General features: G+C 52.8%; 1 protein-coding gene across 1 annotated transcript in view; it reads right to left on the bottom strand.

Moving 5' to 3' along the window:
* Positions 1-14,769, bottom strand: part of CASZ1 (castor zinc finger 1) — a 102,423-nt gene that overhangs the window by 38,249 nt on the left and 49,405 nt on the right. Inside the window, exons 4-5 of the mRNA XM_043999142.1 lie at positions 7,129-7,942; positions 4,079-4,147 (exon numbers count right to left, since the gene is read on the bottom strand). Coding sequence (XP_043855077.1) covers positions 4,079-4,147; positions 7,129-7,942 — 883 coding nt within the window. The remainder of the gene's footprint in view (positions 1-4,078; positions 4,148-7,128; positions 7,943-14,769) is intronic.

Genomic DNA, 14,769 nt, shown 5'->3' with positions numbered 1-14,769 from the left:
TGGGGTGGAAAGAAAGAGAGATGGGAAGGAAGCAGAATACAGAGAGCTGGAGAGAATCTATAGAGTCATGTAGTCCAATTCCCTTATTTTGCAAGGAGAGAAACTGAGGCAGAAATGTGTTAAATGATTTGCCTACGGTCATCCAGGAGGTTCTTTTGGATGGGCAGCTAGGTGGGACCACAGTGGCCAGGATGCCAGCCCTGGAGTCAGGAGGACCTGAGTCCAACATCAAGACAAATACTAGCTATGTGACCCTGGGCAAGTCACTTCACCCTGTTTGCCTCAGTTTCCTTATCTGTAAAATGAGCTGGATGAGATGGCAAACCACTCCAGGGGTCATGGAGAGTCAGAAATTACTCAACCACAACAAGCATTTGACTCTAAGACAATGATTTTTTCAAAGTTGAATTAGGAAGGATCAGGGCAGGCAGGATCCTTTGGAGGCAGGTGATTTCAGAATCCTGGGTAGCATGGATGAGTAGTATTGTGGGTACCTGGACAAGTCACCTAGATTGCAGATGTAAGGCAGGGCCAGAGGAAGGCCCTTCCCCACATTGCCCACCAAGGCCAACTCCACGGTCAGGGTCCATCTCTGAGTTCAGAAGATGTTATTAGTCCAACCCCTTTGTTTTACAGATAGGGAAACTTAGGCCATGAGGGGAAACGACTCAACCAGGGTCACACAGGTAGTTGGTGGCAGAGTCAGCATCTGAACCCACATCCTTTGATTTCAAATCTCAAACTCTGTCTCCTCTACCACACTCTGCCTCCACATTGTTACTACTGCCTTCCCTTTCCAGGAACAAAGGTACCTAGGAAGGGTAGAAGCTCTGAGAAGGTCCTACTGCCTGAGACACCTCACTTCCTCCCATCCCCAAGAGTACTCGTGTTTATAGAGCGGTTTACTGTTTTAGAGGCAGAAGTCAGGAAGACCTGAGTTCAAATCTGGCCTCAGACACATAACGGCTGCATGACCCTGGGCAAGTTACTTAAACTCTGTTTATCTCATTTTCTTCAACTGTAAAATAGGAAAATAATATTATCTCCCCCAGGGTCCTTGTGGGGATCAAATGAGATATTTGTAAAGTGTCTATCACAGCAGTGCTTGGCACATCTTAGGTGCTTCATGAATGCCTTTCTCTTTTTTTCCTTCCTTCTTCCTTCCTTCCTTCCTCCTTTCCTTTCCTTCCTTCCTATGGCTACCTTTTGAGGTGAGTAGAGCCAATTATTATTATACCCATTTTAACTATGAAGAAACTGAGGTTCAGGCAGTGGTGTGACTTGGATATACACATATGGTTAATAAGTGGTAGACTTAAATGCAGATTATTTTTTTTTTTTGGTGGGGCAATTGGGGTTAAGTGACTTGCCCAGGGTCACACAGCTAGTAAGTGTTAAGTGTCTGAGGCTGGATTTGAGCTCAGGTCCTCCTGAATCCAGGGCCGGTGCTCTATCCACTGCGCCACCTAGCTGCCCCGTTAAATGCAGATTTTGCCTGGTGCCAAAGTCATGTGGCTCTAACCACTCTGCCCTGTTGGCCAGGAAAAGGGCTGGGGCTTGGGGAGAGATGGGCCTGAGCATCTCCAAATCGGGCAGTTCACCCTGCGACAAAAAGGGAGCAGGAACCAGGAAGAACCCGGGGTTCCCATGAGCCTAGATGGGGACTATAGGAGCCCACAGAAGAATTGGGAGAGAGGGAGGAATGAGACAATGTGCCATTCACCCAAGAAACATCTATTAAGCACCTACTATGTGTGAGGTACTTGGGTACAGGCTAGGGTGTGGTCCTTGAGATTAAGGAGTCTACATTTCATTGGGAGCCTGACCATAGAGCCCTTTGCTGCCAGGGCTCCTCTCCACATTCACAGGGTTGGAAAGTTAGAATAGGGAGAGCACCCCCTTCATTTCACAGCTGAGAGAACTGAGGCCCAGGCAGATGGGGACCTGATTAAAGTCACCCAGGTACTAAGAGGCAGAGCTGAGTCCAGTCCCCTGACTCTAAACTCAGGGCTCTTTTCACATGGGAACACAGTAAAATAAATTCAAGGAAATTCAAGGTGAGAGAAACAGCATGAACAACTTGGGAACAGTGATCAGGGAAGGTTCCCTGGAGGAGGCGGCTTCTAAGAAGGTCCTGAAGAAGATAAGGCTTTTAAGAGGCTCAAGATGAGATGAAACCACAATCGCCCGCACAGAATAGGGCAGGTGTGCTAGCTTTGAATCAATCATCAGTCAATCAGTCAATAGTTAGTAAGCACCTATTATGCGCCAGGCACTGCGCTAAGAACTATGACAAGAATGAAGTCCTGCCTTACATTCTATCGGGGAAGGTAGTGTGTGTGTGTGTGTGTGTGTGTGTAAATAATGACCTCGGTTGAGATACAGGAAGACCTGAGTTCAAATCCTGCCTGTGATGCACACTGATTGTGTGACCTTGGATAAATCTCTTAACTTCTCTGGGAGTTTCCTTCATTGATGAAATAACAGGTCTGATCCCCACCCCTTTATAAAATAAATTCAAAATAGTGGGGTTTTTTTTGAGGTGGGGGGAGTACTGGTGGGAAGATCAGAAAAAAGAAACTTCTTGTAGGATGTGGCACTTGGGGACACATTTTTGAAAGGAAAGAAGGGCTTCTAAGAGTTGTAGGTCAGGAGAAAGCACCTTCTAAGCATGTGTCCTTGCCATCTAAAGCTGAAAAGCCTGGGAGGGAGGGGATTTGAAAGACCATCTAGGAATCAGTGACAAAGACAGATGACCGGAGCACACAGTAGGTGCTTACTAAATATTCATTGAATTAATTGAAGTATAGCCCTGACAGCTAGGGATAGATAGGGGCAGGAGAAGAGAGGCCCAGGCTTGGATCTATGGTGGAGGCAATCAATGCTCCCCAGGAGAGCCTGCCAAAACTTGTGAAGTGGTTTCCCCAGGCTGGGAGGGTAGAGGGGACCGGGGAAACTGGGCCTGCCCTGCGGCTGATGCCGAGGAGGCGTCTAAAGGGTTATCTCCATCCCAGGCATTTTCTGACACTTGAAACAGTCCAGAGTTATGAATTTTTAAAGCACAGCATCTGTCTGGCTTCCCACAGCGGGGAGCTCACACTCACGCCCAGCTCACCAGCCAGCATGAAGCCCCGGCCCCCAGTCCCTTCCGCCCCTCCTGCCTCCCTCCCCATTGCCCTTCTGATGCGATGCTGTCTTGGAGCCCAAATGAATAAAGACACGGACCAGCATATCGGTGCAGCAGCTCCGATGGCATTAGGGAGCCCGGCCAGTTCTTACAGACGGGTCCGGTCCCTCTGATGATGGTGGGTGAGCATGGGCAGGGAAGGAGGGGGAGATAAGGCCCCAACTATGCTGGGGGGAGACTACACGCAAATAAATATTTAAACTGGAGCTGCCAAAAAGACCATCTGTTGAGGCACTAATAATAATAATGATAATAATACTAATACTACTACTAATAATGATAAACAGGGAAAAAATGGTACCGAGGAAGAGCGAAACAGACACATGGAGGGGGAGGCAGAGGAAATCAGCGAGGGAAACTGAAGAGAGAGCCAAAGACACAGATATCATGGGCCCCTGTGCCCCCCACTTTCCCCGCCCCGTTAGCCCTGAGCATCACCCATGGACCCATGAAGGTGCTTTGGCTGAATCTCTTGAGTGGACAGGGTGGCAGATACCAACCTTCTCCCCGCCCCCCCCCATTTTAATGGATTTAAACAGTTCTGTCCACAGCTGGCCAGGAAAAGCATGGACCCAGCCAGGCTAGGGTCGGGGTACAGGAAAAAGCAGGGGGTCTCTCCGGCCTCTGTCCTGCTCTGCCAGTCTGAGAGGCACAAGAAGGCCGCCACTTATTCCCCTACCCAGAGTCAAGGAGGGACTAAGAAAAACGGTGCCAGCGTGTTTGCTCATTTTTGTATCAGGGGTCATCCCACGGGACATCAGGGAGTGGGTCATTAGTGCTAGAGCCCCCTTGCTGAAAGGACGTGTGAGCATGGGGATGACCTCCGTGCCCACTGTGCCTGGTCCCCGGGGTCCCTTTCTCCATACCAGCCTCCCTCCAGGAATGGCCTACCTGGCAATATATTTCTGGTAAATATTTACATCTTCGGTGACAGCTGGCTTATCTGTGGGCAATCCGTTCCTGGGGAGAGACACAGAGGTCATAAAGAGCTGATTAGAGGCAGGGGGATGGCTTCACTCACATTGCAGCTAGTCCCTTATGGGGGAGGTAGCTCAGGCCACCCAGCCCCTCGTCCTCACCCCCACCCCCTGGGGTCTGAGGCTGTCACGCTCATGGAAGAGAAATGAGTGTTGACTGCTCAGGTTGCCCAGGTGAATGGTCCTCATCAGGAGCCAAGGCTTCTGGGGGTAACCTTTCACAAGCTATATGTGACCTAATGTAAAGAAGGCACAGGAAGTCCCGCTTCTGTACCCACCTGCTGTCATGTTCAGGAAAAACATGGGGGTGGACAGTGGAATGTCACAGGGCAAAGGAAGGAGAAAGCATGGGAGGAGAGAAGGGAAGAAGAGCTGGGCTCACATGGTAGGTGTGGGGAGAGCCAATGCCGAGGATTGTCTGAGGGACCCATAAGGGTCCAGAATTGGCTCTTCCTGGAGACTCTGAGAATGGAGGGGATCCCTAGCCACAATCAGTCTGCAAGTAGAGTAAAGAAAGTGGTCTAGACAGGAAGGATCATAGGCTCTAGAGCCAGAGGGCCCTTAGGACACAGGATGTCAGAGCTGGGAGGGCCCTTAGAACACAGGATGTCAGAGCTGGGAGGGCCCTTAGAACACACGATGTCAGAGCTGGGAGGGCCCTTAGGACAGGGAATGTTGGAGCTGGGAGGGCTTTTAGAACACAGGATGTTAAAACTGGAATTGACCTTAGACAAATAGAGAACATCAGAGCTGTCAATGACCTTCGAACACCAAACATCAGAGCTAAGAGGGACCTTAGAACCTGGACTATGAGATGTAGAACGGTTCTTAGAACACAGGATGTCGGAACAGGGAGGGCCCTTAGAACACCGAGTGTCAGAGTTGGGAAGGCCCTTAGAACACAGGATGTCAGAGCTGGGAGGGCCCTTAAAATACAGGATGTCAGAGCTGGGAGGACCCTTAGAACCCAGAATGTCAGAGCTGGGAGGGCCCCTAGAACACAGGATGTCAGAGCTGGGAGGGCCCCTAGAACACAGGATGTCAGAGATGGGAGGGCCCTTAGAACAGGGAATGTTGGAGCTGGGAGGGCCTTTAGAACACAGGATGTTAAAACTGGAATTGATCTTAGACAAATAGAGAACATCAGAACTGTTGATGACCTTCGAACACCAAACATCGGAGCTAAGAGGGACCTTAGAACCTGGACTATGAGACGTAGAATGGTTCTTAGAACACAATGTCAGAGGTGGGAGGGCCCTTAGAACCGGGGATGTCAGAGCTGGGTGGGCCCTTAGAACCCAGGTTGTCAGAGCTGGGAGGACCTTCAAGGTCATCTAGTCCAACCCTTTCACTTTATGCTTGGGGAAACTGAGGCCCAGAGAGAGGGAAGAGGCTTGCTGAAAGCCACACAGGTAGCAAGTAGCAGAGCCAGGATTGGAACCCAGGTCTCAAGCCTTCCAACTCATCCTTCCTTCCACTACACCACAGTATTTCTTACAAACTTCCTAACTCATCCTCCTCAAGATTTTCTTTACCCTGGTGGGGTGAGAACCATCAGGGACTCATGACTGTGGAAAGGCAAGGAGCCAGACCATGTGGCTCCCCCAGAACCAAGGCTGGTGGTGCTCCAAGGGGGAGGCAGGCGTGTGTCATCATCCTGGGGAAGGCTCGAGGATCCAAGGGGAACAGGTACGTGAGGGCAGCACGTGAGCCTGGGCTGGCTGCTCGAGGGCCCCCTGGGCCCCCAGAGAGATGCCCAGGGTCAGGTGGACAGCCCTGCTCGGCCATCCGTGGCTGGATCTGGGTGAGATACCTGGGGACACAGATGGACTGGAGCACAGGCCTAAAGGTCACTCAGGGTAGGAGGGTCTGGGTAGAGCCCAGAAGAAGGCAGGGAAGAAAACCTGACAGGGCTCCTCTGAACACAAGAGCAGCTGGCAGGTGACATCCATGGCCTGACTCGCTCAGGTCTGGTACGTGACTTCCCTCGTGGCTCACCCAGCATCTGATGCTGAGGAAGGGCAGGAGAAGGGAGGGCGCAGGTGGCCTGGCCTGGTGCCCTGCTGTACCACCATGCTGGGCAAGGCCCGCTCTGCCTTGTCACCAGACTCCTCAGCCCTGGGTATTAGGTGGGCTGGGAATTCAGCGGCCAGACCCAGGTTGGCTCTCGGGACACAGCCCATAGGGGAGATGAGGCCCACTGTGGGGTAAGGTGACCTCAGCTAAATAGACCCTGTAATGAGGAAAGCCTGGATGGCATGGGGGGCACTGATGGCAGCCAGATGGCCAGAAATTCAGGAGTGCCAGGGATACATCTCGGCAAAGGAATGTGGGTGGTCATTCTCCAAACTTGGGAGAGGCCTGCTCCTGGGCAGGGCGGAGATGGGGCAGGGGGGATAAGAGTCAGAGAACGTCGTCCTCAGAGCATTGCTGCCCAGAGCCCCCCGAAGAACTCTCGGGGGAGCAGAAGCTGAATCTTAGATACAACCTGTCTGGTCGCCATTTCTGGGGCCACCTGCTGTGGGCCCAGGCTGAGAACGGCTTTAATTGTCTTGACAGCTTTGAGGATGTCTGGCACATGGGTGGCTCTCCAGGCCTGTGCTCCGCCTAGTCCCTTACTCCCTGCCCCGCTAAAAGACCCACCCTCCACCTTGGCTCCATTTATTTATCCCATAGCCCTCTCTACAATAAGCTCTAGTACTCCAGGGAAGAACCCCCCCACCCCCACCCCCGAAAAAGAAAAAACCCAAAGTGGTTCCAAGTCTATTTGGCCACAAGTCCAGGCTGGGCAGCTTGTAGCCCCTGGGGGCCCTGGGCTGACACTGTAGCTATGGTTTGTGGAAGGGGATAAGCCTTCCCCAATGTGGTCTCAACATGCATGCACGTGTTCCGTGGGTGACACGCATGTATGTGCATGCGTGTGCGTGTGCGTGTGCGTGTGTGTGTGTGTGTGTGTAGGCTTACTTGACGGTGGACACAGTCCCCGTGGTGATGGAATCCGTCTTGGAGAAGGTCGACTTCAGGTACTCAGGGGTGTTGAAAGGCAGGGAGACGGGAGGCTCGGGCCCCACCACGGGGGCGGCGCTGGGCGTGCTGGCCAGGGGCGCGGGGGCCAGGCTGGGGGCGGGGGGTACCTTGGTGGGGGCCAGCTTCTGGATGTTGCGGACGTCGTACTTGGAGGGGCGGCCCACCTTGCCGGTCTTGAAGGCGATGGCGCCCCCCATGTCCGGGTTGCCCTCCCCGGGCTTGAAGAGATGCAGGTATTTGACGTTCTCCAAGTCATACTTGGACGGTTTCTTGTACGTGTTCCCGTTCTGGGGCCTCATGCTCTCGCTGGTCTTCAGCTTCTGGATGAAGAAGTCGTACTTGGAGGCCCGTGCCACCAGCCCCTGCATCTGGGGGCTGCTGTGAGAGGGAAGGGGAAGAATGGTGGCCTTGGTCTCCAGGTTGGCCGTGTTGCTGGGCAGCCGCAGGCCCGGCATGGGCCCCGCTTCCTTGCCCGCTCTCTCCTCGGCCTTGGCGGCGTGGATGGGCCACTGGAGCTGCTCGCCGGCCTTCAGCTTGCGGATGTACTCCTCATACTTGGAGTACCTGGCCCGCTTGCTATCCTCCGAGGTTGGGGGCGCGGGCGAGGCCTCAGGGGCCGTGCTGGCATGGAGCTTCTCGAAGCTGACCTTGCGGGCCAGCTCGTCCCTCATGTTCTGGTCATCGTAGCCAAACATACCCAGGAACTCGTTCATGGTGGTGGCCGCGTAGTCACGGAGGGAAGAAGCTTCTCCTGTGGGGACAGAGGAGGGGGTCACCCAGGGGGCAGGCATGGATGAGAGGCTCCTCCCAGGAAAGAAGAGGAGGTCCCCACAGCGGGGAGGGCTGGACCAAGGGCTCCTTGTCCCTTGGCCCCCTCCCTCCCTCTCTCTCTCCTCTCCTCCCAAAGAGGGGAGGGGGCTGCGGGCGGGGGGGGGGGGGGTTATGGGGACATGATCTACGGACATTTGGCTCACTTGTTAGGTTTTACGACTCTTAAATTAATTTGTTTAAAAAAAAAGTAATTAATACTGGGGTAAAATAAAACGAGTTCATCAATGCCAGGAAAATCAATTTCCTAAATGTTCTGGCCGATGGCTTTTCAGTACATTAAACAAAGTTTCATAAATGTCTCTGTGCTCTCGCCTTGGCCTAATATGAAGGAAAAGCGATTTTACTGGAAGTGAGGCCAGCGAAAATCCACCTCCTGGGCCTTCTCTTGGGAGCGCAGGGAGAGCGGGGGCAAGTGGGAAAATGGGTCAGGGACTGAGGGGGCCAGGAAGCATCATCAAATCAGAGGCCTAGATCTGGAAAAGATCGTGGAAGTCATCAAGGACCGCCCCCCCCCTCATTTGACAGAAGAAAAAACTGAGGCCTAGAGTGAGGGAGCGACTTGCCCAATGTCACACAGTTAAAGAAAGGCAAGAATTTGAACCCAGACCTTCTCCCTCAAGATCTGTCAGAGAAGACAAGGAAGGAGGGGGCAGAGGAGGAAAGCAGAGAGTCCAGAGAGCAACGGGTCCGAGACAGAAGGTACAGAGGGCAAGGTAGGGGCAAGGGATCATTCATTTATTCTCTGACCAGCCATTAAGCACCTACTATGTGTCAGGCACTAAGCTAGGAGCTGGGCATACCGAGATAAAAATGAAACTGTCCAGGAGTTCATGTTTTATTGGGGGGGGGGGAGGGAGGAGCAAGGAACAATATGTACACAGATAAGGAAGCACAAAATACATGCAAATAAATTTCCAGGGAGGAGGGGGAGCACTGGCAGCTGGGGGTGGAGGAAGAACAGGGGAGGGCAATGAACTGTACTGGGAATCCTTTCAAAGCCTCCCCCATGTTCCTCCTTAGCATCACACACTTACAAGGGCAAGTCACCCAACTCCTCTGGGTCTCAGTTTCTTTCTCTGTAAGACGGGAGGTGGGTGAGACTGGTTGATTTCTAAAGCTCCTTTCTGGCTCGCTCTCTCGCTCTCTCTCTCTCTCTCCTCCCCCCCTCCTTTCTTGTGCTCTGTCTCCCCTCTTTCCCTCCCCCTCCCTCCCCCTCTCTCAAAGGACCAGAGATTTAGAACCGGAGGAAACCTTAGGGATCATTTCATCATTTTATTTCTTCATTTTACAGATGAAGAAACTGGGGCCCCTAGGGAGGAGGTGACTTGCTTAACCAAGGTCACGCAGGTGGTAAATTGCAGAGTCGAGATTTGAACCCAGGTCAGTCCGTCTACAAGCACGTAATAAGTACTTACTATGCAGTCAGGCACTGGGCTAAGCAAATTCATTATTGTTCTCTCTGCTTTCTACACAGTCTCATCCTTAGAATGAAGACCACAGATTTAGAGCTGAAAAAGATCTTGAGGGGACTGAGTTCAATCCTCTCATTTTACAGATGAAGAAACTGAGGCACAGAAGTTCGGTGACTTGCTCAAGGCCATATGGGTAGTGAATGACCCAGCCGTAATTTGTACCTAGGTCCTCCGCACATTTTCTTTTGCCCTCCTCCACTTTCCCTTCTCCCCTCACAAAGGGTCCCACGTTTCCCCACCCGACTGCCATGCTGGCAAACTGCTCTTTTCTGTCTCTTTCCATGCCCCCATAGAAATGGCACCAGGCCAGGAGAAGCCCAGGCAGGTGACTCTGTGGCTTGGGGACCTGGGCCATCCCAGGGCCTGGCAGCCTAGCTGCGGTCTCTGTGTCCTCCCCAGGCTGCTATGCTGGTCACTGTGAAGGGAGGAGGCGTGAGGGAGAAGTGCAGCCTTCAAAGGGAGCTGGAGGTCACCCAATAACAGAGCAAAGGAGGAAATACAGATTGGTCTGACGTGCCAGCTCAGATTCATTTAGGCTTCAATCTGACACGGAGGCCCCCCTCCCCTCTTGTGCCCGCAATCGCCTCCTCCCTCCCGCCAAGCAAAGATTTACTGTGTGCAGGAGTCCTTCAAACCTCCCTCCTCATCGCCTCCAATCACTCACTGCAACTCTCCTGGGCAGGTGGTACAGGGGGGTAGCAAGCACAGGCTTGGGCTGGGAATGGAAGCTGGTTCAGGAGCTCCGATGGCTTCCTGGTACCTTCCCTCATGCCCCCTTCCCCCCAAAAGACTCAGAGCTGCCTAAGAAGCTGCTTCATGAGGGCAGAGCCCCAGTAGAAATGAGGGACACCATGCCACAGACTGGCAGCTGAGCAGGATTTTTGAAACACACACACACACACACACACACACACACACACACACACACACAGTCCAGCCGATTGAGGAATTAAGAATTGGTAGTGGAAGAGGGACCAAATGTTCACACAATGACAGAATCTTAGCCACCAATGTGGACTGGTGGGCTTCTAGTCTAACTCGACAGATAGCTCATCTATCTAACTCATCTTGGGCCAGAGCAGATGAAAATGGAGAGAGAGAGAGAGAGAGAGAGAGAGAGAGAGAGAGAGAGAGAGAGAGGAAGGAAAGAGGAAAGGAGGAAGGAGAAAGGGAAGGATAGGGTGGGGGTGGGGGTGGGAGAGAAGCTTAGGAACTCCTTGTAGAGGCTCTTGGAAGAATTTCTGTTCTAGAGAGAACCTGTGTCCTGTTATGAGGTTGGGGAGAAGGGTGGGTGGACAGACTCATGGCTAGCTCTCCAAGGCAATGAGCCCATTAGGTTGTCCCAGGGCACAAGGCCCTCTGAATTCCCCAAAGTCCTGGGTGACAGTGAGAAGAGGGACAAACGCAGAGGTCCCCTGGGGAATGGAGGCTGCTCTCTGGGCACTGCCCTCTTGGAATCAGGGGCAATGTCAGTACGGGAGGGAGGAGGAGTGGCAAAACCCAAAACTCCCAGATGGAACAGGCCCTGGGAGGTGGCCAATGCCAGGCTCCGGTGGCTGCTGGCGGAGAGGAGAGAAGAGGGCTTTGGCCCCAGCACATGTGGCTCAGGGACCAGGGGAAACAGTCTAAAAATAGCTAAAGACAGCGTGCTATATATGGCAGGAAAGCTCTGAGGCGTCCTAGGCCAGCCCAGAGGGAGCAGGGACCAGGGGCCCCCAGGGCTCAGGCCCAGGGCCTCCAGAGAAGCTAGGCACAAAGGCCCTGCCCAAAGGAAGGAAAACCAGGGACACCCAGTGCAGGCCCGAAGCCTCTGGCAGCTCCCATTGGCAGGGGGTGGGGGTGGGGAGCACAGAGGGGGTGCGGCTCCAGGACAAAATGACCCCATGGGCATCAGGCTGAGTGGGCTGAGCCCACCTGGCCAGCCCCGGTTGTCCACCTCTCGGTTCCCATTTGTTCTGACCGTCAGTTGGAGCAGGGGAGAGGGAGGGGCACCCCAGGCCAGGCTGACCCCCTTTGGTTCCCCCATCATCCCTTCCAAAGGAGGCCAGGGGAGGCTTCCCCTTGGGGCTGTGGGGAGCGGTGGGCAACACGGATGGGAGACTTCCGGGGGCCAATGCCCCCTTCCCCATCCACCCCACCCCCCACCCCTGCCCCAGCCCTGGTGCAATCACCTTGTGTCTGAATACGGCAAGGGCTTTTCCCTATCAGAGGAAACTGAAGGTCATATTTTTCCTCATTGATCTTGCAATGTTTGTTAATTACTCTGTCACTGATGTGGCGAAGGATAATTAAACAGCTCTGTTTATATCTTATATGCATAATTATGTGGCTGCCTGGGCTCCCCGCACAGGGAGGAAGATGCGCCCCTCACTGCAGGGGAGGGAGGGGCACAAAGGGCCAACTCACTCCTCCTGAACCACCCCAGGGGCTGGCATGGAGGAAGGGAGGGCATTTGGACAGATCTGTGGCTGGGGGGATTCGGTCCCACTGGGCCATCACCCCAAAACTCCTAAAATCCACCCACAGTCAGATTCCTGACTTTCTACTTCTACCCTACCCCTCCCTCTTTTTTCCAGTGGTTCAGCAGAGCAGATCAGATATAGGTCAGCCAGACTGCCCTGCCCTGTGATGCCCCAGAGAGGTATGCTGCGGGGTACCTCACATCTTAAGGAAGACAGAGCAGACCAGGATTATAGCTCTGGATCTGTTCAAATCCCTCATTTTACAGTTGAGAAAACTGAGGCCCAGTGAGGTTAGGTGACTTGCCCAAGGCCACACATCTATAGTAAGTGAAATGGGAGGAGGGTTCAAGCCCAGATCTTCTGGCTTTAGAACCAAGTGCTTTTTCCACAGTATGGGAACTTCTTAGTTAGTGGGAAGACATGGAAAAATCAGTTAGAACTGGGTTACCCTGGGGTCCCAGGAGAGAGCTGGGAAGAAAGAGACAAGCCAGTGGCAATTCAGATAGAGGCAGGAGGTGAGAGGCCTGGGCTAAGGTAGGGAAGGGGGGAGGCCAACAGTCTCTGTCTCATGGAAGACCTTCGCAGGGTTAGAGGTGGGATTAGTCTTAATCTGCTTGGCCCTGGAGGGTGGAAATTACATGGAGGCAGATTTCAGTTTGATATAAGGAGATAACATTCTAACATTTCCAGATAGCTCCAAGTGGAAGAGGCTCTCTTGGTGATGCCTCTGGGAGCCCAAATGATCGTTTATTCAAGATGTTCCAGGAGGGGATTCTTGCTCAGGTAGAGGTGAATGAATGCACCCATCCATGCATCCATCCATTCACTTATCCATGCATCCATCCATCCATCCACTCATCCATTCATTTATCTACCTACCCACCCACCCATCCACTCATCCATCCATCTACCCATCCATCCATTCACTAATCCATCCATTCATCCATCCACCCACCCATCCATTCACCCATCCATCTATCCATCTACCCATCCATTCTTTCACCCATCCATCTATCCACCCATCCATCCATCCACCCATCCATCCATCCATCCATCCATCCATCCATCCATCCATCCATCTATCCACTCATCCATCCATTCACCCATCTATCCCTCCATCCCTCCATTCACTCATCCATCCATCCATCCCTCCATTCACTCATCCATCCCTCCATTCACTCATCTATCCATCCATCCATCCCTCCATTCACTCATCCATCCCTCCATTCACTCATCTATCCATCCATCCATCCATCCCTCCATTCACTCATCTATCCATCCATCTATCCATCCATTCATCCATCCCTCCATTCACTCATCCATCCATCTATCCATCCCTCCATTCACTCATCTATCCATCCATTCATTCATCCATTCAATCCTCCCTCCCTCCCTCCATTCACTCATGTTGCAGACAGTCCCTTCCAGCTCTAAGATGATATGATTCCATTAGATGTCAGAGGAGCAGGTGCAGGGGGATGGGGTGAGGGTTGGGGGAGACCAAAGGCATTTTCAGAGTTATTACGAGAGAAAATCAAAGGTATAAATATGTAGAAAGCTAACAAGCTTTCCTGCTGCCCCTGTCTACACACTGTCATCAGCTCTCAGGAAACAGACTTCGGTGCATACCAACTGCCTGTCCCTGCCAGGCATGCCTGCTCACACCCATGTTTACACATGACCACCTTCCTGATCAGTCTCCTGCCCCTGCCCCAGAGCCCACTTCCTTGGCTCCAACCCCTTCCCCAGGTTCCGCTCAGCTGGGTCTGGTTAGAGCCAATGAGACTCAGGGTAGGGTCAGGGCAAGCTAGTCCTTCCCTGTTGGTTCTGGGCAGACGCCTCCCTTCTCCCCAGAGCACCATCAATGACCCTTCTTCCTCCCCTTCCTCAGAAGGTCCTGGCAGGAAGGAAATGCCCCAATTGATGCCCCTTCTTTCCTTTCTCCCTCCTTTTTTTCTTTCCATCCTTCCTTCCTTCCTTTCTCCCTCTCTTCTCTCCTTCCTTCCTTCCTCCCTCCCTTCTCTCCTTCCCCTTCTTTCTTTCTTTCCTTCCCTCTTCATTCCTTCTTCCCTTTTCTTCCTCCCTCCTTTTCTTCCTTCCTCCTCCTTCCCTCCCTTCCTCCCTCCTTCTATTCTCTCCTTCCCTCTCTTCATCTCCTTATCACCTCCAGGATCAAAATGAGAATCCCATTTGTCTTTCACAGTCCTCTGTAACTTGACCCCTTTCTCCCTTCTGATTCTTTGTACACCTCACACTCCCCTATGTACTGTGCTGTGTAGTAACCCTGGGCTCTTGGTTGTTTCTTGCACCCAATATTCCATCTCCTGCCTCTGAGCATCATCTCTGGCTGTGCCCCACGCCAGGCGCTCTCCCTTCTTAGAGCCTCCACCTCCACACTTTCCTGGTTTCCTTAAAGTGCCACAAGCTGCTCCCAGTTCTCCTTAATCTTAGCACCTTCCCTCTGAGATGGCCCCAGTTTATCCTGCCTCTATCTTGTTGCTACATGGCTATTTGCATGATATCCCCCCTCTGAGCTCCTTGAGGGCAGGGACTGAGTTTTTTTTCATGCCCAGTGCTTACCACAGTGCCCAGCACACAGTAGGTGCTTCATGAATGCCAACTGCCTTACTGATTTCCATGGTTTCCAAGGAGGCAAAGCTTGCTTGATTTGGAGTTGGGGGAGCTAGGTCTGAATCGTGGCTCTGTCATTTACTGTCTCTAAGACCCTGGGTAAGTCCTTTACCCCCAGGGGCATCTTGGTTCTGAGGGGGCTGGCCTGAGCTCCCTTTGGCTCTATAAGGGCTCTATAATCT

Source organism: Dromiciops gliroides, chromosome 3, assembly GCF_019393635.1.
Source record: "Dromiciops gliroides isolate mDroGli1 chromosome 3, mDroGli1.pri, whole genome shotgun sequence".
In the NCBI taxonomy this organism is placed as follows: domain Eukaryota; kingdom Metazoa; phylum Chordata; class Mammalia; order Microbiotheria; family Microbiotheriidae; genus Dromiciops; species Dromiciops gliroides.
The sequence above is the reverse complement of the archived record's forward strand: the minus strand, read 5'-3'. Positions and strand labels throughout refer to the sequence as shown.